Source organism: Myxine glutinosa, chromosome 3 (genome assembly GCF_964187855.1).
Source record: "Myxine glutinosa chromosome 3, kmMyxGlut1.1, whole genome shotgun sequence".
NCBI lineage: Eukaryota > Metazoa > Chordata > Myxini > Myxiniformes > Myxinidae > Myxine > Myxine glutinosa.
The window spans coordinates 99667645-99695135 of record NC_136263.1 but is presented as its reverse complement, the minus strand read 5'-3'; the positions used below and the strand labels follow the sequence as shown (position 1 = coordinate 99695135).

The following is a 27491-nucleotide window of genomic DNA, read 5'->3' as shown; positions in this document are numbered from 1 at the left end:
TAGTAAATTAATGACTCTGCCTCTAGAGTCTCCTCACCCTACAACCACCAGCATGCTTCCAAATTCCAAGGCTAATGTCATTAATTGAGCATAAACTGAAATCAGACTACATAAAACCACTCAGAATTTCCCGATTGAAACTCTAAGAAAAGCAATCCATCTTTTTAACCACTCAAAATGGGCTCAACAATGGTCGGGATTAATGGAACGTTGATCGAGGTATGCCAATTGATGCGGGAAGCAAGGAGAAGATGACGTTTTGGACATAAACACTTCTTTCTTGCTTCGATGAAGGGGAAATGCCAGAAACACCAGTTTCTCCTTGCTTCCCATGGCCAGTATTATGCCTCGATCAACATTTCTTTGATTCCATCCATTGTTGCACCTGTACGCCACACAGATCGATACTCATCTCCATGAGCAACAGCAGTTCTTAATTCCAAAATGGGATTACCTTGTTGTGGTAACTGACATGTACCAAGTCTTGTTCTTGAAGGCCAGTGCTTTGGAGTATTGCCCGCTTGTGGCAGGCTGGTGTATTTCCAGGTATTGGCTCTGACACTGAGGCTCCAAAGCAGCTTTAGCACCAAATAAATGATAAGGGATGGGATTTCAATATGTAGTTAGAGTCCACTCTGATGAGTTGCATTTCAACTGCAACATTTAATAACTTTAAACAAAGTAATTTACATATTCAAGCAAGTTAAATGATATTAGGAAGTAGAATAAGCACATTAATAAGCCAATCCATGGCAGGGGCATTTACAATTCATTCATTGTGTATAATGTAACAACAGAGCCACAAAGATATTTTGCAACAAAATAAAAACAAGAAAGCATCTCAAAATGCAAAGTCCGTCGATGTCCACTTTGTACTCAAACTAAACTAAAAACGACAGTAAAAAAAAAAATTGTACATTTTATTCATTTTGTTCTCCAAATTCTCATAATAAAGGTTTTTGAAGATTTGATGACAAAAGCTAAATTGATAAAACAAAATTATGGCCTGAACAGGCACACTGAAGCCCAATAGGTAAATAAATAAAGAAACACAGAAAGTTAAAAAAAAAAACAAAAAAAAAACAGGGCTTCTCACGCTTGACGCACTGCGGCGGGGCTCATAAGGGCTATTTATGGTTACTGTGACTTTGCCCTTTCACATTTTGACACAATTTTTTATTATTTTCTCCATGTTCTCATAATAAAGGTTTGTTGAAAAATTTATAACAAAAGCTCAAATGGTTAAAAAAAAGTTAAGGCCTGGACGGACACGGACACACACACACACACACACACACACACACACACACACACACACACACACACACACACACACACACACACACACACACACACACACACACACACACACAACCCCATCTCCCATGCCAACAATATGCAATGATGTAACAGTGGCACAATGGATAATATAATGTTATGTTATCCACCTCCTGAATGAATATTAACGTTCAATTTTGGATAGAAAGAACATGAAAATGAATGAAAATGAATGATCGTTTTAAGGCCATTTTCCCCGCTAGAGTGGGGGTTAGCCTTGCAGGCCCCATGACAATCATGGTTCCCTGTTTTGAGGCAATGTTTTTATGGCCGGGTGCCCTTCCTGACGCCAACCCTTGGTCACACTCTTACGATGCGCAGGGATACGGTGTACCTATTCTAAATCGGGGTACACACCGGGATCATTCATCCCAGCAAGTTGGTACTCAATTTGCCGACCTCGGAAGGATGACAGGCTGATTCAACCCCCCTGGCGTTAATTCAGCGGTCGACCGGGATTCGAACCCAGGATCCTAGGATCCCAAGCCGGCACCCTAACCGCTAAGCCAACACCAGGCTAGAAAGAACATGAAAAACTAGATGGTATTCATAGAATACTTACCATGCGCAGTCAACTTGGTGTGAGCCAACTCTTCTGTTTTTGAACGTTTCTTTTTTTTGATCCAATATGGCTGCCAGACCACGTGAGCGATTACATCATAAATTTATATTCTCTAAATAATTGTTGCATAGATCATGCTCAATAAATTTCAAACTGATCAGACTAAGTGTTGTCCCTGTCGAATTATGACGTCATAATTATGGCACCAATGACGTCATCGTTAACAACACCTATTCCCCATATGAGCCACGTTTATTTACAATGATCCACGTTTCAATTTTTTCCATAGAGCGGTTTTGGAGATAGAGGTGCAACGTTTTTTGGTTTCTACAAGATGGCGCCTGTAATACATGACCTATGACGTCATGATTATCATTTGAATATTCCAAAGGAGGAGGCACTCCTAAGGTGAAAATTTCGTGTCCATCAGACCAACAGTTGCTAAAAAATTTTTTAGAATGATCGGATGGATAGGTGTTGTATTTGTCGAATTATGACGTCATAACGAAGGCACCGATGACATCATCATTAACATATCTTATTCCTCCTGGGGAGTCGGTGACAATGAGCCATGTTTCCATTGAGCGGTTTGGGAGATATGGAGGTGTAACGTTTTTCCAAGATGGCGCCTATACCACATGACCTATGACGTTATAATTTTCACTAAAATATTCTACAGGAGGAGGCCCTCGTATGGTGAAAATTTCATGGCAATCGGACCAACGGTTGCCGAGAAAATGAATTTTTAAAATGCAGACACGGCACACACTTTACTTTACTTTACTGAAATGCGGACACGTATGTACGTAACTGAATGCTCAACCCTGCTTTTCGCTTCGTGGGCGCAGGGTAACAAATTGGCTGGCTCCAACCTACACATCTCAATTCTCCCATAAAAGCCAGTCTTTAAACAATAATTAAGAATAGAATTGCAATCAATATGGGGAGCCCATTGGACAGAGTGGGATATTTACCAACAAGATGGACAAAGATGGCAGATTCCGCAAATGGGATGGCTGTATATGTAAAGAGGCCAGCCATAGGCACCAGCTGCAAATCTCATGAAATGAGCTGCCTGTTCCAGTTGCCCCTGCAGATTTTCAGGTTCAGCCAGGGGTGCTTCATCAAGAGGCAGTCGTTCTTGGCCACCATCTTTTTTTTCAGCCCACCGCAACAAAGTAAGGCCCGCAGCAATGTCACTTGGCACAAGGTCAGTATCCTGCAGGGAAAGTACAAGATGTTCTCAGATTTGGGAGATCACATCATGCCATTTAACTCGTAAAATGTAAATTATTAGGACAGTAAATGCTAGGGTAGCTTTTTCATGTCAATCTATATATTTTTTGGACGAGTTTGTTTGTTCTGTCATAGAAGGGCTTGGTTGTTGTGAAGCCAGGTTTGCACAAACTTTGAAAGCTGTGTTATCCATATAATTCAGTTGCTTAAGTTTCTCCTCCAGTGGTGCAAAAAGGTGAATATCAGACAATTTAGTGTCAGGACTGCAAGATGGATGTCACACGAGTTAAAAATTTAACCTTTTAACACATTTGATTGTTGCTCCATTGGATGGGCATAGTCATACAACAACAACAACAACAACAACAACAACAGGCATTTTAAGGCCATTTTCCCTGCTAGAGCGGGGGTTAGCCTTGCGGTCCCTATGACAATCTTCTTCATTTTGCCCTATTTTCTGCATCTCCTCTTGTTAACCCCCTTGCCGCATTTCTTCTTCCACCATCTTTAGCCAAGTCTTTCTCGGTCTTCCCTCGAATGGAAAACCATTCGCATTTCCACCCTTTTCAGCCTTCGTTGCTGCTCTACGTTTATTACCCATGTCTCGCTCCCATAAATCATAACACTTCTCACACATGCAGCATACACCTTTCCCTTCAGCTTCAACGACACTCCCCTCCTCGTCAGCACGCCACTCAGTTCCCGAAACCTCTTCCATGCACATCTCACTCGAGCAACCGTTGCCGAGTCTGATCCACCTTCTCCATTCAGCATGTCTCCGAGGTAGCAAAATGTTTTCACACCTTCCAGCTTCACTCTGTCTCCAAGATCCAACTCAACATTTCCTCCACATTTGTCATGATTGTCATGATGCAACAAAATTGCTTGCGCTCAGCAAACGCCAATAATTTCTTACATATCATTGGCTCGAGAAGGTCCTGTGTGAGGTTAAATCATGTAGAACCAGTCAGAGTCTGTTTTCTTTAAATACAGTGAATATAGATATCTTACATTCCCAAAAGATGGTTATGAGCACCACGCTAGCTTGAGCCTGGCTTTTCAATATTTTAGATTGTGGAGTTGTGTGTATTTCCTCGGATTTCCCATTTGTATGCTCTGATGTTTGCTCTCTGACTCAAAATGATGTCCCCAGTACAGGGAAGAAAATATTCTTCTCTGCTATGAAATTGTGTGAGCAAGTCCAGGCATATGTGCAGGTGGAATGAAGGAAGCAACCTTTGAAAAGAAATGAAGCAAATGAGCAAATGAATAAAGCAAACCAACCTCAACCCAAACCCTTGCTTAAGCATTCAACTTGCACAAACTTTAGAGAAGCGAAGGTGAGCTGGATTATGGCACGACCTTACCATGACCAATTAATCTAATATATCATATGAATATTTGTGAACTGATAAAATGTAATGTTGCTCATCTATTATTCAGAATTTATAGGTCAACTTTCATCTGTTGACATGAAACCCAGTTGTCTGGCTCATCAATAGCACAAGTGCATCCACTTCCTGTTGCACGTTTTTTGACAATAACGATCTTGCCATATTTTGTGGACATTTTGGACAAATTTATATTGGTTTGATGCTGTTTGATAATAAAGTTATACACTTGTTCTTCAACGATCAACATCTCTAAAGGTGTGTCCATGTTAAAATGCATTCATAAATGTCACAAGCAACAGCTACTGGAACCATGAGTTTGCCTGCACTTCAGATATGACTGATTAAAATGGTATTTTCAAATCTCATTTCATTCAATTACTTTCATTATATACTATCAATTAGTGCAAGGATTCACTCAGTGACTCACCCTAATATAACAGTTTTCATTGTACCAGTTTTCATGGTTGAGCTTTTATAGAATAGTTCATCAAATGGGACAGTGAAAAAAAAACTCCTGCAAAAAATGGCTTACACGAAAGAAATCACTGAGTATATGTGCGACATCCTTGAAAGCTGCTTGTTCAACATCATCCCCGGACAGGCAGCAACATAGACGTCGGATGCACTTTTCCCAAACACGGTCTGCTTGCGCCGGGCCCTTCCGTCCACGTCCCAATGGGTCAAACACAATCCACACGCCAAGCAGTGTAAAAATAAGGATCACCCAGCTGGATTAACGGCAGAGAATGAGGAATGTGAAACAGAGCAAATGAAACAATTAGAGGGGGGAAAAAAAAGAAATGGGAAAGTAAGCCATGCTTGCTCTCACGATTACATTTTTGGACAGCAATAGTTGAAACCAAACATGAACGGTAACCTATTCTGGGTCAATAGAAGCACAACATCAGCATAACCTTCTCTCAAGTCCATACAAGCCCATTCAGAATATGGCTGCAAAGTTCATAGTGCAAGCTCATAAATTTGATTACAACACGAATTCTAAAAACACCACTGATTCCCAGTATACCAATGGATATATTTAAAAATTTGGACATAAACTTTAAAAACAAACATAAGTAGTTCCTGCCTAAATTTCTGTCCAAATTATACTGATGTGTGTGTGTGTATGTATATATATATATATATGTATGTATGTATGTATATATATATATATATAATCGGGAGATTAAATCAGACGCGGACGTAGCTTCAGGACGTCGATCTTTAATTTTCGACAAGCTTTCGACCAACAAAGGTCTTCTTCTTAGTCGTCCCCAAGTTCCGTTGAACATATATAAATAGAAATCTGCTGGCTTCCCTTGAACGACAATAAATATTTACCATTCATTTTTTTTACCACTTCCTTTTTTGCATTTGAAGCACTAAGATATGTACGTCTACTTCTTTACCAGACACAATTATTCCCATATATTTGTGTGGTTGGCTGGGGAAAGAGGTTTTTGGTCCAAGTCTTTCACAAACTAGCTAGCCAGTGCCCACATTCAACTGAAGGGGGCAGGAGTTTGAAATTTGGCTCGGGTACTAGCGCCAACTAACATTATCTTTGCAAAATAACTTTTACATCCACCAACTAATGCTGGCAAATGAGACCTATCTGAATGTCTGTCAAAAAGGTTTCTCCCAACAATGAAAAACTGCAATGGTGTTTTGAGATCTACAGTCCAGAAACCGCAACGGATTGATGGATTTTCTGCATTGGCGAAAGTGTGATGCATTCTCAAATCAATGTAAGAATGTTCAGCTTAATGCCATTCAGCATGGGTAAAAACATGTTGGATATACAGGTCTTGCAACGCAGATGTACTCAACGTCCCTCAGTGCCCTGCGGTCTGTCCTCGTCGGGCAGTATGAATTAAATTTAATTCATATTGCACAAAATCGACACAAAACACGGTCGCATAAAGGTGAAAAATGCAATGGCTTTTCGCCCTGAATCACGTGTGACGGGATGGAACATCACGTGATCGCTCTGAGCGAATCAGCGAGCTGCTCGCACTGGCTGAGATTAGCGGGTACTTCGCTGAAATGCGCTGAGGTAAATATGAATAAAAAATATGGATCTCGTCAAATATGGTCTCAGCCATGTTCGTCCCAGGCTCAATGGCCGTGTCTATGCCAAATATCAAGCACGTGAGCCTCTCCGTTTCGGAGTCTATCGGTAACATTACACACACACACACACACACACACACACACACACACACACACACACACACACACACACAAACTGTGTTTTATATATATAATATATAGATGGTACTTTCATTTTAGGCCTGTTTCCATTTTCTAGATGCACAGTAATTTGCTTTTTCTTCTTTCCAAGCTCAATAAAAAAGACTGCACAAATACAACTTGCATTATATTCTACTTTAATCCGCTATTCAAAATGTGTGGAACATTTCCTATCGTCTTGTTTAAATATCACGGCAGACATTAGCGTGCGATTAGCGTGCGATTAGCGTGCGTGCGATTAGCGTGCGATTAGCGTATGACATTAGCGTGCGATTAAACAGCCGAAAAGATAGATGACGATGATAAACCTTCACTGTGCCTTTATAATCTACTAGCAGAAGTACCCAGCATTGCCCAGGGAAATTCAATGATATAATGTATGCATTTAAATATTTCCTGCATGACAATGACAAAACATATTGCTCGATTTCTCCCGGGAAAAACCCAAGCAGTGCATAAGAACATACTTGCTCGAGGCCTGAACACGGAAGTGTTACAAGTCTGTGTAGAGAAATATTCTTTATAACAGGCACACGTGTAAACACCACGGTAATTAAATTTGTGTTGTTGACAACAAATCACGACAACTTCAACAAAGATCTTCACAATACATATTACTTGATCACTCCCGGGAAAAGCGTAGGCAGTGTATAAGAGCATACTCACTCGAGGCCTGATTACAGAAGTGTTATAATAAACCTGTGTAAAGCAATCTTTTTAATAACAGACGCAAGTGTAAACACTATGGTAACTAAATTTGTGTTGTTGACAGCAAATCACTACAATGTCAACATAAGATCTTCACAATACATGTTACTCGATCGCTCCCGGGGAAAAAGCACCGGCAGTGTATAAGCACAAGACCCAATCGAGGCCTGAAGGCCAATTATCTGATTTTATTTTTGTTTGTTTTTTTGGGTTTTTTTTAATCCAAACATACAAACATAGCTCTCGGCCTTCCTCTGGATGCAAGAGAAGGCCATGCAAAGTTTGGTTGCACTGATTACGGCAGAGTCCGAATGCATAACGAACAAACACACAAACTTTCTTCTTTATATATTAGATGAGTGAAAGTGTAGTTGACTATGGAGTAATGCAGGAATATCTTACCTCGTGATAACAGTACCCAACACGGAAATCAAGACTTTATTTCCACAGCCTTGGGGATATTTTGAGATCCAGTAGGTGCCCAAAATCACCCAAACCATCTCTGGAACGTAAAGGGCTCCACGGATGTAGATCACAAATGGAATAGCTCTCCGTGGTCCAAGCCGGTTTATCGTGCCTTGGTGGGTTGTACATAAACATCAATAATGTACATGTGCAAGTAAGACAGGTTTACTTGGTCGCTGCTTTTAATTTCTGGCAAACAAATACAATGATGACAGAATACATTAAATATCCCACATGACCAGAAATTAAGAAGCATGAACTGCACAACAAATGTAGTGCCATTTATGACAGTCATAAACATACCAGTCATGCTGATGGCAATGCCAACCAGGAGTACAAGGATTGTGATTGCCTGGAAGAGCAGAACACCCAGAAAGTACACCCGAAGCAGCTCGCCTCCAGGGCAGCCAATGTGCCCACGGTGACTCTGAAAGAGCACCAGCGTCAAAATCCACCTAGGCAGAGAAAGGCAAATATCAGAACTGCACATTAAAAGATTTAGATGAAACCAGAAATGAAGTGTTCGAAACCCATCAAAACCTTCAAAATAAGAAACATTTTGCCTGCAATTCAGGGGTTACGGTGAAGGCTGAAAAAAGGTGAGAGAACATTTCCATTATATTTCTTACTCAAAGGAGACCAAAACGTCACGGTTCATAAAGGGGACGCATAGAGATGTGGGTTAAGGTGAGATCCTGGGGACGCTGCATCAGGATTCAGAAAACGAGCATGGCAGATCCTGCAGTGGCCTAGGAAAGAGCCCTGGACCAAGGAGCCTATGACAGTCGGGTGCGTTGGAGTAAACACTGCACAGGACTACGAGTGGATGGCTTATGTGCAGGTGGAACGGCGGCACATGGGCCTGAGTAGCTTGAGTCTGCATAATCTCCTCCTCACCCCCAACTGCACTTGGTTGCTGCGAGAGGCCAACTAAATATAGAAAGATCGTCAGGCCGACAACGATCCAGATGTGAAGTTCAACTAGGTACTCTGAACGTGGGGATGATAGAGGCGAGAGGGATTGAGGTTGTGGAAATGATGCAGAGAAGGAGGCTGGAGGTGTTGTGTGTACCGGGGACCAAGTGGAAAGGAGACTGAATGAGGAGAATGGTACGAGGATACAAGCTGTTGCATGCAGGAAGAGATGTAACAAAGCTGGGATCTTAGTATAGAAAGAGAACAGAAATGTGGTGGTCAAAGTGGAGAGATTGTAGGCACAGATAATTATGGCATGGGTGATGTTACCTCAAAAACTGATGTGTGTTACGTCGATGTATGGGCCACAGAAGGGAAGAACTGAGAGAGAAAAGCATGAGTTCAGGGATGCACTGGAGAGGAAGATAGAGATGGTTGAGCTGGAGGTGATGCTGTGCATCAGAGGGTGACTTCAACGTGCATGTGGGAGTAGTTGAGCTGGGTGAATCGGAGTGTGTTGTTAAGAGTCAGATATGGCATGAGGAATAAAGAGGGTTAAGATCTGGTGGTGAGAATGAAGGGAAGAGTTTTGTTTGGGTGTGGAATGTCAGAGGAGTTTCACATTAGCAGGGAAGCTGATGAGTCCAGTAATGTTCATTTTGGTGATGGAACTGGTCAGCAGGAAGCTCTGCAGCCAATTCATTTATAATCACTTCACAAATATCTTTCAATTACTACTCTCCGGCAATGGCTCCCCTACTCTTCGCGAAGGACACCATGGGATCTTTAACGTCCACCAACTAATGTCAGCATATTGGACGCCCCGTTTAACATCCCATCCGAGGGAAGGCACACACATTGATGAATCGCCATATTCTCATTAAAGGTTCACCAAACAGGTTCTTTCTTATGCCTCCGCCGACGAAGTCCCCGTAGGCATTATGTTTTCAGGTTGTCCGTCCGTCCGTGAAAACTTGAGAATGGCGAGAGGGATCTTAGTCAAACTTCGTGCAGGTATGTATAATGAGGTTAAGATGAACTGATTAGATTTTGGGATCACAAAGTCAAAGGCCAAAGGTCAGAGGTCAAAGGCCAAAGGTCAGCGGTCAAAGTCTAATATGTCTATAAATTGAGAACGACTGAAGTGATCTAATTCAAACAGTACAGGTATGTATAATGACGTAAAGATTAATTGATTATATTTTGGGGTCAAAGGTCAAATCTGTAATAGGTCTATAACTTGATAACGGTTGAAGTGATCCAATTCAAACTTGGTACAGGTATGTATAATGTTGTGAAGATCAACTTATTAGATTTTTGGGTCGAATTTGATACAGGTATGTATAATATTGTAAGGATTAAGTGATTCGATTTTGGGGTCAAAGGTCAAATCTGTAATAGGTCTGTTACTTGAGAATGGCTGAAGTGATCCAATTCAAGCTTGGTTCAGGTATGTATAATGTTGTGAAGATTAACTTATTCGATTTTGGGGTTGAATTTGGTTCAGGTATGTATAATGTTGGGAAGATTAACTTATTCGATTTTGAGGTTGAATTTGGTACGGGTATGTATAATATTGTAAAGATTAAGTGATTCGATTTTGGGGTCAACGGTCAAATCTGTAATAGGTCTATAACTTGAGAATGGCTGAAGTGATCTAATTCAAACAGTACAGGTATGTATAATGACGTAAAGATTAATTGATTATATTTTGGGGTCAAAGGTCAAATCTGTAATAGGTCTATAACTTGATAACGGTTGAAGTGATCCAATTCAAGCTTGGTTCAGGTATGTATAATGTTGTGAAGATTAACTTATTCGATTTTGAGGTTGAATTTGGTACGGGTATGTATAATATTGTAAAGATTAAGTGATTCGATTTTGGGGTCAACGGTCAAATCTGTAATAGGTCTATAACTTGAGAATGGCTGAAGTGATCTAATTCAAACTTGGTACAGGTATGTAAAATATTGTAAGGATTAAGTGATTCGATTTTGGGGTCAACGGTCAAATCTGTAATAGGTGTATTACTTGAGAATGGCTGAAGTGATCTAATTCAAACTTGGTACAGGTATGTAAAATATTGTAAGGATTAAGTGATTAGATTTTGGAGTCATGTCAAAGATCAAATCTGTAATAGGTCTATAACTTGAGATCCGCTGAAGTTATCTAATTCAAGCTTGATACAGATATGTATAATATTGTAAAGATTAAGTGATTAGATTTTGGGGTCAAAGGTCATATCTATAATATGTCTATAACTTGTGAACAGCTGAAGTGATCTAATTCAAACTTGGTACAGGTTTGTATAATGTTGTGAAGATTAACTGATTATATTTTGGGGGTCCCAAGGTCAAAGGCCAAAGGTCAGAGGTCATGTCAGGTAAAAATGTGAGAACTTGTGAACAGCTGAAGGAATTCAATTTAAAACTTGGTACAAGTATGTATAATGATGCAAACATGAACCGATTGGATTTTTGGGGTCAATAGGTCAAAGGTCAGAGGTAATGTCAAGTAAAAATGTGCTAACTTGGGCACAGCTGAATGGATTTAAATCAAACATGATACAAGTATTATAATGATGTAATAATGTGGGCGGGGGCATATTAGTCGCCGTCATGACGTCAAAGAGTGTTGGTCTAGTTTTCAGTTTAAAACCTTGCCCTTTCTTTGTCTTTGTGCCTTCCCCAAATTGTCATTTTTGACTTTCGTCACTGTATTTACAACTTTAGTTCATTTGGCATTATTGTTCTCCTTGTGACTCAGAGATTGTTTCTACTCCTGTGAGTTATTTCCTTGTGACTTTGTGACGGTTTGAACCTTTGTCATGAACACCACTCGTGCACTCTGAGTATAGGGGATCATGATCCTCTTCCCGTGTCCTATACCTCCTGCGGGGCCCCGAGTATACATGCCAAGTTTTGTCATGGTTAGCTAAAAGCTGGAGTAGTTATCAAACTTACAACAGACAATTACATCCTTATAGTAGATAAATTATGGAGCTGACAGGATAGCTTTAGAGGTATGTGCACTCACCTTTGAGCTATATCATCTGGCCTGGGTTTTAATCACGACTCAGCTATAAACTGTCATCCTGGTGTTTTGTATGCAGGGCGATACACCAATGTGAGTGCCGTCCATCGTATTGTAGTGGTTACCTTATGCACATGTCGCGGTTACCTTATTCACTTATCCGCATGTGACGGTTACCATTACGATGGGTTTGGTATAACCCACGCACACGGGCGTTTGGTTGTGTCGTCGTGACGCACGCGCGGCTGTTGGAGCCACACCCTCCGAAGAGGGTGCTTGTTTTATATAAGCCGTTACGACTTCCGTTCGTGAGCAGTTGCTGGAGATTTCTGTACAATAAACTACCTTTTGTACCCAACGAAATGGCCTCTCCTTATCGTCTTCGGCAACCGCTAAACTGGTGACCCCGTTGCCCCCGAACGTATTCAGGGGCCACATGAACACGGCAGGATTGCGACCGCAATTTCTTCCACACGACCTAAACTCGAACTGCCGGAGTTTTAGCCACGACGAGCAGCCATGTGGTTCGCACATCGCGCTCGGTTCCTCCTCTACGACTGGAGGGGCGAACCCGCTCCGGGACCCTCCGAAGGAACGCCGTTACGGGGCGTTGGCGGCACGGCTACTTCGTCGCCTTCGCGCACACAGGCCGAGTACTGCTACTTCGTCGCCTCCGCGCACACAGGCCGAGTACTGCTGCCCGTCGCCTTCGCGCACACAGGCCGAGTACCGCTGCTCGTCGCCTCCACGCACACAGGCCGAGTACTGCTGCCCGTCGCCTTCGCGCACACAGGCCGAGTACTGCTACTTCGTCGCCTCCGCGCACACAGGCCGAGTACTGCTGCCCGTTGCCTTCGCGCACACAGGCCGAGTACTGCTGCCCGTCGCCTTCGCGCACACAGGCCGAGTACTGCTATTTTGTCGCCTCCGCGCACACAGGCCGAGTACTGCTGCCCGTCGCCTTCGCGCACACAGGCCGAGTACTGCTGCCCGTCGCCTTCGCGCACCCAGGCCGAGTACTGCTACTTCGTCGCCTCCGCGCACACAGGCCAAGTACTGCTGCTCGCCATTCCTACTACTGCTCCTACGGCGGATCCCGAGGCTGATGCTGCTCATCTCTTGCGCACGCACGGCTGCTTTGTTATCTTCGCGCGCACTAGTGCTCGCCCGCTCGCATTTCCTACTGCTGCAACTCCAACTGCTACCGCTGCTCAGCACCCGCGGCCCGGCTCGGTTCCACCCACGGCCCGGCTCGGTTCCACCCGCGAACTACGTACACGCCCGTGGCGTGCCTTCTGGGGGGGCGCATGTAGTGGTTACCTTATGCACATGTCGCGGTTACCTTATTCACTTATCCGCATGTGACGGTTACCATTACGATGGGTTTGTTCTAACCCACGCACACGGGCGTTTGGTTGTGTCGTCGTGACGCACGCGCGGCTGTTGGAGCCACGCCCTCCGAAGAGGGTGCTTGTTTTATATAAGCCGTTACGACTTCCGTTCGTGAGCAGTTGCTGGAGATTTCTGTACAATAAACTACCTTTTGTACCCAACGAAATGGCCTCTCCTTATCGTCTTCGGCAACCGCTAAAGTATAAACATTAAGCAGGAGAACCTGCCTTCCAGCACTGGTTGTGGGTGAATGTTAAATATCTTTTTATGAAGACAATGCGAGTCATCACCGGGCACTTGAACAAATTACAAATTCTACTTTCACCTACAGGAGACATTGCATCAGCAGCATAGTAGCATTCTTATGAATGAGGCAAAACCAGTAGTCACATGCTGCTCACAAATGAATGAATGAGTTGAGACTATTAATTGTATCGTTTTTATTATTATTATTTATATTACTAACAAGAACGGCACTCGGTAGGGTGCATACCTCAACCAGGCTGAACAGTTTACGTTTTGTATCCCACTGATAGGCCGGATCTGGATTCGGACCTGAACCAAAATCTAATCGGCTTGTTCTTGTCACCTAACCAACTAATTCACCTAGTTCAGTCATAACTCATCCATAACTTTTTTAATATCATGTTTTATATCGCTTTTTGCCCAATCTCTCAATGGTGAAGAATCACTTAAAAATTAAGTAATTCTCGTATCCGAATCCATATTCCGATCTTCACCAAAATTGAATCAATTCTTCCATGTCTCACACTCAACCTCTCCACCAAGTTTAATCCAAATCCGTCCACAACTTTTTGAGATATCCTGCTATTTATCGTTTTTTTGCCCTATCTCCCAATGGTGAAGAATCACTTTAAAAATTCTACTAGCCGGATCCGAATCCAGATCTTCACCAAAATCAAATAATTTCTTCCTTGTCACATACACTACCTCACCACCAGGTTTCGTCCAAATCCGTCCACTACTTTTTGAAATATATTGTTCACAGACAAACAAACAAACAGACAAACAAATAGACAAACAGACAGACAAACAGGCAGACAGAGACAGTGGTGAAAACAACCTCCATCCACCTTTCGTGGCAGAGTAACCTTTAGTGGCTAATAACTAGTAAGTTGCCCGTGCCAGCACGGGATTCTAAATGGAGTAGGGATGGGGGCGGCAAAAGTGAAAGACAAATATCCCGTTTCAAGCAAGCAAAGTCCCCACGAAGATAATCAACCTCATCCAAGTACTCTGTGACAATATGGAAAGCTGTATCCGTGTGAGGACTGAGCTCTGGAATGCATAATATTTGATGGAGGTGGATGCCAGGGATGATGGAGGTGCATGCCAGGGCTCCAACATTATTCCTTCCAGCAATGGACAATGTCATGGATAACACCCTCTAGCCAGGTAGCTATGACTGCAGGGTAAACTTTGGCCCAAACTACATTTACACAGACATTAACTTTGCAGATGGTGTGGTCCTTCTCGCAGAGACAATTGATATCCTTCTCTTTACACTCCAGTATTTAAACCTCCACTCACCCATGCTCAACCTACTAGACAACTGCGACAAGACGAAAACCCAATGCCTAGAGAAATGACACCTTCCTTCTATCAACATTCATCACAACTGCTCTGTAGACACAGTCACAAAGTTTGCATGTCTTGTTTTTTGCATATCCTCATCAGGAGGTCCTATACTACAACTCAAGAGATGCTCTGCCACTGCAGTCTACATTGGCATCAGAATCCACCATCTGGAAAGCCCCAGTCAACTCAAACGTTAAGCTCAGACTCTATAGCACACCGACGACACCAATCTTTGCCTATGGCTCTGAAACCTGGACTGCGACCATCAATGCCCATATTAATGCATTCGATATGAAAGCCTTTTGATGAATCCTTCACATCCGATGGCAAGATCACGTCACAAATTCAGAGGTAAACTGCCAGGTACAACATAAGCCTCGTAAATCTGACAGATCAAGCCCAGCAACAATGATATGGACATCTCTATTGATATGCAGAAAGGGATACATCATCCTCCTTCTTCATCCACCCAAAATCCATCACCACCTGACTGTAAGCATCCCAGGAAACACCCCACACGTGCTTGAAAGAGACCTTCAAAAGGATACTCGAGCCCATTGGCCTGTCAGAAGAAGACTCAAGAAGAACGACATTCGGTAAAGGTGGTACATGGACAATGGCAGAACTGGCAAGTAGTTCACTCAAGGATGTACGATTGTGTACATGTGCCTTGTGAAAGACAAACAGCAGTGCATGTATGAAATAGGAGAAGCCATAGTGCAAGAGCAACTGAAAAATCTCTGGAGCAAACAAGGAAACAACCGTCAGCAAACACATGAGAATGCCTCATTCCGGAAAGGGTATTTCATAACTCCTTGTCCAAATTGAAGCACGAGTCAAAAGCAAAAAGAAACATAAAACTTCCTTTGCTAATCATCGAGATATTCCAAAAGCCATCGCCGCAAAGGCATCTACTTCCAGGCATTTGCAGCCGCCACTTGCATATATCCCCTATTGTGCATTATTGCATTCCCTCATCGGCATCATGATCTAAACTGTTAATTCAGGTTAGAATCCCATATACTGCACAAATTTGTCTTTTGTAGACAGAGTTAGTTTATGAGTCTGACGTGGATGAATAAATGATGTATGTGTCCAACTCACCAGATAAGTCTGATGATCAATTCCAAAGAAACTGGAAATACGAAGTCATCGCTGGCAATTCTCCATCGCCTCCCAAACACCACCAAGCCCGGCATGTTACCACTGTTCCTGTCCCTGGTGTTCATACAAAAATGCATAGTCATTAAGAGGATATAAATGATCACATACTACTCAAAACAAACAATGGATACTTTCAGTTAATGAAGAATTGAGTGGTTTTCCCAAATCACCAATTTATTGATCAAAGACCTGCCAGAAGAAAATAAAACGATTCAAAATTTTCTCCCATGGAAATCTTGTCTCCTGCAGGAAGCATACATAGCATGGCTGTGGGGAAAGCTCCTTCTGCATTTGTATGCATAGTAAGGTGGAAAGTGTCTGAAATTGTGAAAAGGCAGGGATGACATGAAAGAGATAAAAGCAGATGTGGGGAAAAAGAGGAATGAACAAAAACTAAAAAGGAGGGAATACACCTCTGGGATTGGAAGAAGAAAAGAACAGAAACTCAAAAAAAATCCATCATTTGTGCGAATGTAATATGTAGATGTACAACAGTATCTAATCACCAAATATATATATGGGAACGACACATATATATATATATATACTGCCCGCAGTCTCAACCATGACAACCTCAAGCAAAATAAATAAATAAAGCACTAGGTGCATAAACTACTGGGACTGTTGTGGACAATTGATACTTCAAAACAATTGAATGTTTTTGAACCTCTCATTACTCTTTACAATTCCGTTTGTGAGATTTAATGTCTCCACATCTGTTGAAAATACTGCAACGAGTAGCGATCATTGAGTAAAGGTGATAGTTAGGGAGCCAGGGGTCATTTATTTGCTGGAAATGACCAAGTGTGTCGTTGGTATTTTTGGATAGATATATAATCAGGCATTCCAAAAACCCATGTGTTTAGGTTCAACAGTGGTGGGTTGGAGTTTTAGGACTCTGGAAGTGTGGGTACCAGCCTCGGGCAATAATGAATGATCGTTTTAAGGCCATTTTCCACGCTAGAGTGGGGGTTAGCCTTGCGGGCCCCATGACAATCATGGTTCCCTGCTTGAGGCAATGTTTTTATGGCCGGATGCCCTTCCTGGCACCAACCCTTGGTCACGCTCTTACCATGCACAGGGATACGATGTACCTATTCTAACCGGGGTACACACCGGGATCATTCATCCCAGCAAGCTGGTACTCAATTTTCCGACCTCGGAAGGATGACGGGCTGAGTCAACCCCCTGGCGTTAATTCAGCGATCGACCGGGATTCTAACCCAGGATCCTAGGATCCCAAGCCAGCACCCTAACCGCTAAGCCAACACCGGGCTCCTCGGGCAATAATGGAAAAACCTATATTACGATAATGGGCCTGATTATCATGATTGTTGCGATAATATAATGCAACAAGAACGGGACTCGGTAGAGAGCATACATCTGCCAGGCTGAACAGTTTAAGTTTTGTATCCCACTGATAGACCGGATCTGGATTCGTACCTGAAACAAAATCTAATCGGCTTGTTCTCGTCACCTAACCAACACGTCCACCAAGTTTATTCAAAACTTGTCCATAACTTTTTTAAATATCATGTCATATATCGCTTTTCACCCAATCTCTCAATGGTGAAGAATCACTATAATTAAATAATTCTCACATCTAAATCCACACTCAGATCTTCACTAAAATCGAGTCGATTAGTCCTTGTCAGACACCCAACCAGTCCACCAAGTTTCGTCCAAATCCATCCACAACATTTTGAGATGTTCTGCTCTATATCGTCTTTGGCCCCGTCCCCCCACAAACTTCACCAATGGTGAAGAATCACTTTAAAAATTCTACTAGCTGGATCCGAATCGGGATCTTCACCAAAATCTAATCATTTCGTCTGTGTCACATACGCTACCTGTCACATATGCTACTGCCAAATTTCGTCTGAATCCGTGCACAACTTTTTGAGATATCTTGTTCACAGACGGACAGACAGACAAACAACGAAATAGACAGACAGGGGTGAAAACATAACCTCCATCCATCTTCGGTGGCGGAGGTAATTATCACCTTGAGAACCATGTAGTGTACAATAAAAATCTCAATAAGAACAAACCGAATAGCCATAGAGTTACGTTTGTGTCCGTACTCTTTATTTCGTATTTCTGGTGCAATTTGTTTGAAGTCAAACCTCATTTTGCCTGGACGAAATTGCTTCCTCCATTTGCCGAGCGACTAGGTATTTAAAGATTTTTTGTGACGTTTACCTTCTGCAAGGTAAAGTTATGCGGCACAGAAAATTTAGGGGAAATTGGTCCAGGGGTTTGGAAACTCATAAGAAACAAACCAACAAAGAAACTCGCTCTCGTACACGGTGGACCATAAAAAAAGGGCAACATTTGATAATGCCGAGATTTTCTGAGTAATATGGTTGTGAATAAATTTCAGATTTCCTTAGATCGCATGAGACACAGAGTCTATTTTTTAAAACACCAAGTCAAGGAATCCCATGGTAAACAAACAACAACAAAAAAAAACACCTTTAGAGGCCATTTTTCCCCACAGAGCAGGGGTTGGGCTTTTTCGGGCACCGTGGTCCCCCTTTTTTTTTTTTGAAGCCAATGTTTTACAGCCGGATGCCCTTCCTGCCGCCAACCCTGTTAGTCGGCTTTTGCGACACACAGGGAATTACCAGTGAACTGGTACTCAATTTGCCGACATCGGAAGGATGACAGGCTGAGTCACTGAGTCAACGCCCCCTGGCGTTAATTCAGCGATCGACCAGGATTCGAACCCAGGATCCTAGGATCCCAAGCCGGCACCCTAACCGCTAAGCCAACACCAGGCTCCCAGGTAAATTAAAAAATAAATAAATAAATAAATAAAAAAACGTATTAAAAAGAATTGGGAAATTTAACATTGAGCAGCGCATCTTTATTTACGACACATACGTTGAAGCAAAGTCACAGAAAAGAGGAGAATTTATGAGAAGATTTCCATCATCTCATGTACCTGCTTACAAAACAATAAAGGCATAATAGTGCGAAAGATGAAAGATACCACTCATTACAAAAACGAATACGGGCTGTTCAGGAAGGCGTGTTGGTGTTCATGTCCAAAAACCTGCATGGAACTTCATGGAGAGACGTCCACACAAATCAACAAGATAACTCTCAGCTGAAACAAGAATCAGTCACACATCAATGTGCCAAATACCGATGGAAGACATTGGGCTTTTTCTTACAAAATTCAGCTTTTCCAGATACTTAATGAAAATGATCGCAGAAGACAGCATGAATTTTTGAACCACTTTTCTGAAGCACTGGATAATGAAGACCTCCGTTTCCATGACATCATTTTGTCTGATGAGAAGCATACTGTATTTACATTAATGGGATGATACATAAACAGAATTGTAGATTTTTGTGGATTGGAAAAGCTACAAGAACATGAAGAAGCATCACTTCACTCTCCGAAAATCACCATCTGGTGTGGATCGACTTCATCACAAATCCATGATCCCAATGTTTTTGAAGAACCAAATACAACAAGGGCAGTAACTGTAACATCAGATCGTTATCTTGACATGCTGAAGACTTACCTGTGGAAAAGGGTGACAAATAATGAAAATCTGTGGTTTCAACAAAATGGAGTCAAATTCCACACTTCTAATGAATGTCTCGCTGGACTGAAGGAAACATTTCCTAATCGCTTTATCAGGCACAAAACTGAAATCCCATGGCCCCGCCCCCCGCCCCGCCCTCCTCAACACACTCCCTCAATTGTCACCGCTGGATATTCTTTATGGGTACTAGTCAAAGGGGGAGTGTTTCATTTGAAACCAACCACAATTTGAAAGATACAGTTATTCCGACTATTTCGGGAGTTACACAAGGCACCCTTCGGAAAGTGATGCGTAACCTGTTGCTGCATCTATCTATAATTCCAGTAATCTCTGTACGTTTGTACGTTTGTACGTTTGTCTGTCTGTGACCGCTGTTTCTCGACAACCACGGGTCCGATATACTTTTAACTTGCCAGGTATATTGCTGGGGACCCGAGGATGTGCCTTTTCAAGGTTTCATATTAATCGGACAATTACTTACCGAGCTATGTACAAAAAACGATTCAACCAATCAGAGAGCAGCGAACGATCGCGTGTGCCGGCGTTGCGAATGGACCAAACCATTCCATGTAAATAGAGGGGGGGGGGGGTTCTGTGGTCGTTGCGAATGGACGAAACCATTTCATGTAAATAGAGGGGGGGGATTGTCACTGTACTCGCAAGCCGTTCGCCGTTCGCTTTGGCGTTGCGAATGGACCAAACCATTTCATGTAAATAGAGGGGGGGGATATAATTTTAGATAGATATATAGTACGGGCATATATATAGTACGGGCATGCCCTAGTCTATCTATAATTCCAGTAATCTCTGTTTGTACGTTTGTCTGTGACCGCTGTTTCTCGACAACCACGGGTCCGATATACTTTTAACTTGCCAGGTATATTGCTGGGGACCCGAGGATGTGCCTTTTCAAGGTTTCATATTAATCGGACAATTACTTACCGAGCTATGTCCAAAAAACGATTCAACCAATCAGAGAGCAGCGAACTATCGCGTGTGCCGAACGTGGCGGACACACTCTGCCTCGGATGGCACATTTGAGAGCGTATTCATTTCTTTCACGTTTGCAAACTATGTTGGCGCTATGTTGGCGTTAAACTATGTTTTAAAACTAATAAAAACCCCGGGGGGATTGTCACTGTACTCGCAAGCCGTTCGCCGTTCGCTTTGGCGTTGCGAATGGACCAAAACATTTCATGAACCAAACCATTTCATGTAAAGCGTTCGCCGTTCGCTTTGGCGTTGCGAATGGACCAAAACATTTCATGGACCAAACCATTTCATGTAAATAGAGGGGGGGATATAATTTTAGATATAGATATAGTACGGGCATGCCCTAGTATAAGAAAATGTGAAGAACAGAAGGGAGGTCATATTGAGCACTTGGTTTAGGTGTTGAGGATTGCACAAATATTTCACATCAAAAAATTATTTCATATCTGTCACTAGTCTGATGTATAGTGTCCAATTATGCTTTGTTACTTGCAAAATCGAAGATTTTTCATGTATATTGGTCGGTTGCGTTTGTGGTTCTGTCTATCTGTTTGTCACCGGCCTACAGGTCACAATTTTCAACCGATCTTCACGAAACCTCACCAAATGATAGAGTTGGTCATAAGCAAGAAGCCTATTTATTGTTTTTGGGGTCAAAAGGTCAGCTTCGGCCAAAGGTCACCAACTTTGCCAAATTTCTAAAATCCTCAATTTTCATCGAATTGACTTGAAATTTGAAGACGACTTGCATATCTGGTCACTGAATTCAACCACCAAGTATATTTGAGGTCAACATAGGCCAAAAGGTCAACATAGGCCAAATTTCTAAAATCCTCATTTTTCATCTGATTGACTGGAAATTTGAAGAGCATTTGCATATCTCGTCACTGAATTCAACCACAAATTATATTTTAGGTGAACATATGCCAAAGGTCAACAAAGGCCAAGTTTCAAAAATCCTGAATTTTCATCCGATTGACTTTAAAATTGAATAGCATTTGCACATTGTCACTAAATAGGGAAACTACGTACTTTTGAGGTCAAAAGGTCAAAGGTCAACTCAAGGTCAACCTTCCAAAATCATCATTTTTCATCTGAAAAATCGTCACTTTTCTTCCTATTGACCCGAGCTTTGATCAAGATTGTCAATTTTAATCTTGATGAAATGGACAATTTGCTGTATCAATGGAATTTTTTTTCTTCGGGGGTGGGGTGGATTTTGCAAGTATCGTGCTCCGCGTGACGTCTTCTTATTGTTATATTTACCTTTTTTACAAAAATTATAGGTCTACAATGCTACAAGTTGTGTCACCCAATCAAGATCGAGTTATTGACTTTAGAAAAACATCAAGAAGATTTTTCTGGATTTCCACCATAGCAAATGACTTCAAAACCTGACTTCCCAGTTTAGTTTTCTCTTGGACATCAAGTCGCTCATCCGTGGTAACACTGATCTGGTTGTTCTGTTACTCCAATGTGCTGACTTTTGATTTGCGAATGGTGACATCAAAGGAAAGTCACTGCAACAATAAATCATTGATTGACAAATGCTTTTTCGGAACAGGCAGAATTCAGAGGCTTCACTACCTGCGACTCTGGAAGACCCGCTGAAGGCAACTATTCAGTATGAAAAAGATATCTTTCCAAATCTACACACAGCATTGAAAATTCTACTAACAATATCTGTTTCTGTTGCCAGCTGAGAGCAATCTTTTCGCAAGCTGAAACTCATGAAAAGTTACCCACGGTCAACTATGACACAGGATCGCTTGGCAAACTTCGTTCTGTTCGTTGAGAAATAACGTATTAATTATATCAAGTTTCATGGCATCACTGACCAGTTTGTTGGAAAAAGGCACAGAAAAGTTATATCTAATCATCGATAAGCAAAATGGCTGTGTGCCAAGCGACATCAGATATATTAGCACATAATGAACGATTTGTATGAAATAAATGCATGTTTACTGTAAATATTTGAGAATGTTTTTTTGCTGCCCCCCGCACTACTTTGTAGCACATACACGGTGGTTACGAAATGTCTCACTGGTTCATTAACTTCAGCCAATGCATTAATCATGGAACCAATGTGGGTGGGCTATAGGGATGCTGCCAAGTTGGCAACTGTTTAATCTGCAGCATCGTAGGGATGCCATGAAAGAACATTGCCCCCCCAAGGCCTTTGCCCCCTCGCACCACCACTGCCACCATTCCTTACAATGAGTGGAGTCCTGTAGACTTGTGGACCCTTTGTATGCCATTTCACATTCTGCAGATTAATACTTAAATGAAAGTAGTTCAATTCCTGATAATTTGATTAAAATTGAAAGCTTTTCTTGTGATGTTGACCTGTTGTGTATGAAAAGAATGCGGCAAAGAAAATTTCAGGGAGATTTGTCCAGAGTTTTTTTTTTTTTGTATACAATATCGAGGCTCTTGCAAGAGTGAACATTAATCACAAAAAAGACAAATTGACACAAAACACAAGATAATGGGAGCGGGAGACAAGATGGGGAGAGAGGGAAGCACACAAACACAACATTTGAGAGCAGGGACATCGGGAGATGTGTGGGAGGGAGAGGGCCTGGGGGGAGGCAGGATAGGTATAAAACGCAAGGACACCAAGGACTTCCAGGGAAGAAGTCAAAAGTCACCTAAAAAAAGTGGATTTGGGGTGAAATTAGCAGGGGTAGAAAAGATCAAGGTTTTGGATGGGGGAAGATAAGAGATGGTGGTGAACAGCTGTTTTAAAGACCTGGAGGGAGGAGTGGGATTGAATAGAGTGAGGGAGTTTGTTCCAGAGGTGAGAGTAAAGAGGAATGAAAGAGTGAAGGTGAGCAGAAAGTCTTGATTTTGGCAGTTTAACCAGAAGATGGTTGCTGGCAGATCTTGTGCGACCTGTTGGAATATTTGGGGAGCAGAGCACAGACAGAGCTGGGAGAGCTAGGCCGGAGAGGAGTCGGTAGAAGACAGAAAGACCACCAACCTGCCTGCGGTGAGTGAGTGAAAGGCCCTCGGAGATAGCTTCATCGCAGGAGATTCCAATGATTCTGAAACCTTTGGTTTCAACAGCGTGAAGACGAGCTAGGTGTGAGGCAGGAGCACCGGCCCAGAGGGGAGAACAGTATTCCATTGATCTGCGGATATAATAGGAGCCTTGTATGTGGTGAGGAGCTCAGGTGTGCCAAGGAAGGACTTCGCACGACGGAGGATGCCCAGTCGGCGACTGGCTTTGGAGGCCAGATTTGAAATGTGGTTTTCCCAGGAAAGATCGTGGCAGATAGTGAGACCCAAAAGGTTGAGTGACAGAACTTCTTGGAGAGGATTGTTCAGAAAGTAGATGGGAGGGTTGTCCAGTCGGTCTTTTCGGAGAGACATAGTGAGAGTGTGAGATTTGTCAGGATTGAAAGACATGATCCACTTGTTTGACCAGTCTGTGATTTTGTCCAGGTCTGAAACTAAGCAACAAATAAACCCACTCATGAGTAAAGTCTATTTTAAAGAGTAAAGATTTATATGTACATATATACATACATACATATATACATATAAAAACACGAGGCTCCCCTTATCCCTCCCTACATCTTTATTTCATTTTGGGAGTTTCCAATCCAACTGGCTTTCCGTTTGAGCACAACACAATCCGCCCCTCCCAAAACTTGATCCACAACTCCCTCTGATGAACAACACAACCAGTGGTATAGAGTAGGTGATGAAACTTGTCCAAATATATTCATTTAAAGTTTAGCAACAAAGTTAATGGATCGCATGCTCTGAGACGAACTAACGTAATTATACAAATCGGACTTTATTGTATAGAAACGATTTCATTTTAAAAGAAAAGTTTACTTGGAAGAGGGTCAGGAAGTTTGGTTGAAAGTTCGAAAGTGAAAGTGCGATGCACCATGATGAACGTTAACCTTCCCCAAAAATACGCACATGGCAAGTGTTCGTAACAAGTATCCAATCAGAGGATAGCAACGTTGGAAAAAAAAAGGGGCGGGCAGTTTGCATTTGTAGGCGTGGCGTATGACATCACTTCCATCTGCATTCTTAATGTTCTTCAATAATGCAAGATGTTCAATGGCAAAAACCTTACAGCGCGACAATCTTTCGGTATCCATAACTCCCAATATTTGCGCAAGGCTCGTGCTCGCGACAAGCGACATGTGTTCGCGTATTCGTGCTTTTGCAATAAGGAAGTACAGTTATTGTCCATCCCTGTGAGAGCCAACGGCGAAACGAAGCGGTTATAAATGAAAACCGTCCAGTATTTATAATGGAGATCACGTCGTATCACAATTCACTATCACACGGGTCGCCATGTCAAAGCTCAAAAACACCGCAGTTACAAAATTCCCCATTTCCTTACCTTCGACTCCTGTTGCCTCTCGTGCGGGACCGATGGGAGGCGGCGATGTGACGTCACGGCGCATGCGATCAGCAAACGACATAAGAACCACCCCGTGACTGCTGTGACTTCTCCAATAGCCCCGTGGCCACTCATATATGGGCGTGACCGTGAGCATTCTATATAATGTTTTTGGACAAGTTTCATGGGCAAATAAATCCAGGTTCTAAGAAAAGTGGGATGTGCATCGATGCAACAAAATTACTGTTAATAATGTTCAATCAACAGGGCTTAATATTATTTAAATTGTATAGTTTAAAATAAATAGAGGGTCTTAATCAGAATATATATAATGAGGGGAGGAGTCATAACCAGAATATTTATAATGAGGGGAGGAGTCAAAACCAGAATCTATCTATAATTCCAGCAATCTCTGTGTGTCTGTGTGTCTGTGTGTGTGTTTGTCTGTGACCGCTGTTTCTCGACAACCACGGGTCCGATATACTTTAAACTTGCCAGGTATATTGCTGGGGACCCGAGGATGTGCCTTTTCAAGGTTTTAAATTAATCGGACAAGTACTTACCGAGCTATGGCGATTTAGCCGTTCGCCGTTCGCTTTGGCGTTGCGAATGGACCAAACCATTGCATGTAAATAGAGGGGGGGGTTCTGTGGTCGTTGCGAATGGACCAAACCATTCATGTAAATAGAGGGGGGGGGGTTCTGTGGTCGTTACTGCCACGTGGTTTCAAAGTTTTTTTTTGTTGTTGTTGTTTGCACGCATGTTTTTTTGCACCCACGTACGGGCACGCCCTAGGATGTTTACACACACACACCCCTACACAAATTTTTTTTTTTTTTTATTTTTGGCAAGGAACGGGCACCCACGTACGGGCACGTCCTAGCTTATATATAGTACGGGCATGCCCTAGTATTTATAATGAGGAGAGGAGTCATAACCAGAATATTTATAATGAGGGGAGGGGTCATAATCATAATATTTATTAGGAGGGGCGGGGTCGCAATCAGGTTATTCATAATGAGGGGAGGGGTCGCAATCAGAATATTTATGAGGGGAGGGGTCGCAATCAGAATCTATCTATAATTCCAGTAATCTCTGTGTGTATGTATGTATGTATGTATGTATGTATGTCTGTGACCGCTGTTTCTCGACAACCACGGGTTCGATATACTTGAAACTTGCCAGGTATATTGCTGGGGACCCGAGGATGTGCCTTTTCAAGGTTTCATATTAATCGGACAAGTAGTTACCGAGCTATGTCCAAAAAACGATTCAACCAATCAGAGAGCAGCGAGCTATCACGTGTGCCGAACGTGCCGAACAGACTCTGCCTCGGACGGCACATTTGAGAGCGTATTCATTTATTTCACGTTGGCAAATTATGTTGCCGCTATGTTGGCGTTAAACTATGTTTTAAAACTAATTAAAACTAATTTGCGATTCTTTCGCTTTCCTGCGCGTTTGTGCACGTTATGGCGATTTCTTTACCAAACTCCGCAAGCCGTTCGCTTTGGACCAAACCATTTCATGTAAATAGAGGGGGGGGATTGTCACCGTACTCGCAAGCAGTTCGCTTTGGACCAAACCATTTCATGTAAATAGAGGGGGGGGATTGTCACCGTACTCGCAAGCCGTTCGCTTTGGACCAAACCATTTCATGTAAATAGAGGGGGGGGGATATAATTTTAGATATATATATAGTACGGGCATGCCCTAGTATTTATAATGAGGGGAGGGGTCACAATCAGAATATTTATAATGAGGGGAGGGGTCATAACCAGAATATTTATAATGAAGGGAGGAGTCATAACCAAAATATTTATAATGAGGGGAGGGGTCACAATCGCAATATTTATGATGAGGGGAGGGTTCGCAATCAGAATATTTATAAGAAGGGGAGGGGTCGCATTCAGAATATTTATAAGAAGGGGAAGTGTCGCAATCAGAATATTTAAAAGGAGGGGAGGGGTCGCAATCAGAATATTTATAATCAGGGGAGGGGTCGCAATCAGAATATATATTATCAGGGGAGGGGTCGCATTCAGAATATTTATAAGGAGGGGAGGGGTTGCAATCAGAATATTTATAATGAGGGGAGGGTTCGCAATCAGAATATTTATAATGAGGGGAGGGGTCCCAATCAGAATATTTATAAGGAGGGGAGGGTTCGCAATCAGAATATTTATAAGAAGGGGAGGGGTCGCAATCAGAATATTTAAAAGGAGGGGAGGGGTCGCAATCAGAATATTTATAATGAGGGGAGGGGTCGCATTCAGAATATTTATAAGGAGGGGAGGGGTCGCAATCAGTATATTTATAATGAGGGGAGGGGTCGCAATCAGAATATTTATTATGAGGGGAGGGGTCATAACCAGAATATTTATAATGAGGGGAGGGGTCATAACCAATATAGTTATAATGAGGGGAGGGGTCATAACCAGAATATTTATAATGAGGGGAGGAGTCATAACCAGAATATTTATAATGAGGGGAGGAGTCATAACCAGAAT

General features: G+C 42.3%; 1 protein-coding gene across 1 annotated transcript in view; it reads right to left on the bottom strand.

Moving 5' to 3' along the window:
• The window catches only part of DAGLB (diacylglycerol lipase beta), an 83235-nt gene extending 58194 nt beyond the window's left edge, over nt 1-25041 (bottom strand). Inside the window, exons 1-7 of the mRNA XM_068110365.2 lie at nt 24982-25041; nt 16000-16113; nt 8260-8411; nt 7894-8068; nt 5063-5258; nt 2875-3119; nt 455-578 (exon numbers count right to left, since the gene is read on the bottom strand). Coding sequence (XP_067966466.2) covers nt 455-578; nt 2875-3119; nt 5063-5258; nt 7894-8068; nt 8260-8411; nt 16000-16094 — 987 coding nt within the window. The 5' untranslated portion in view covers nt 16095-16113; nt 24982-25041. The remainder of the gene's footprint in view (nt 1-454; nt 579-2874; nt 3120-5062; nt 5259-7893; nt 8069-8259; nt 8412-15999; nt 16114-24981) is intronic.
• Between the last annotated feature and the right edge of the window lie 2450 nt (nt 25042-27491).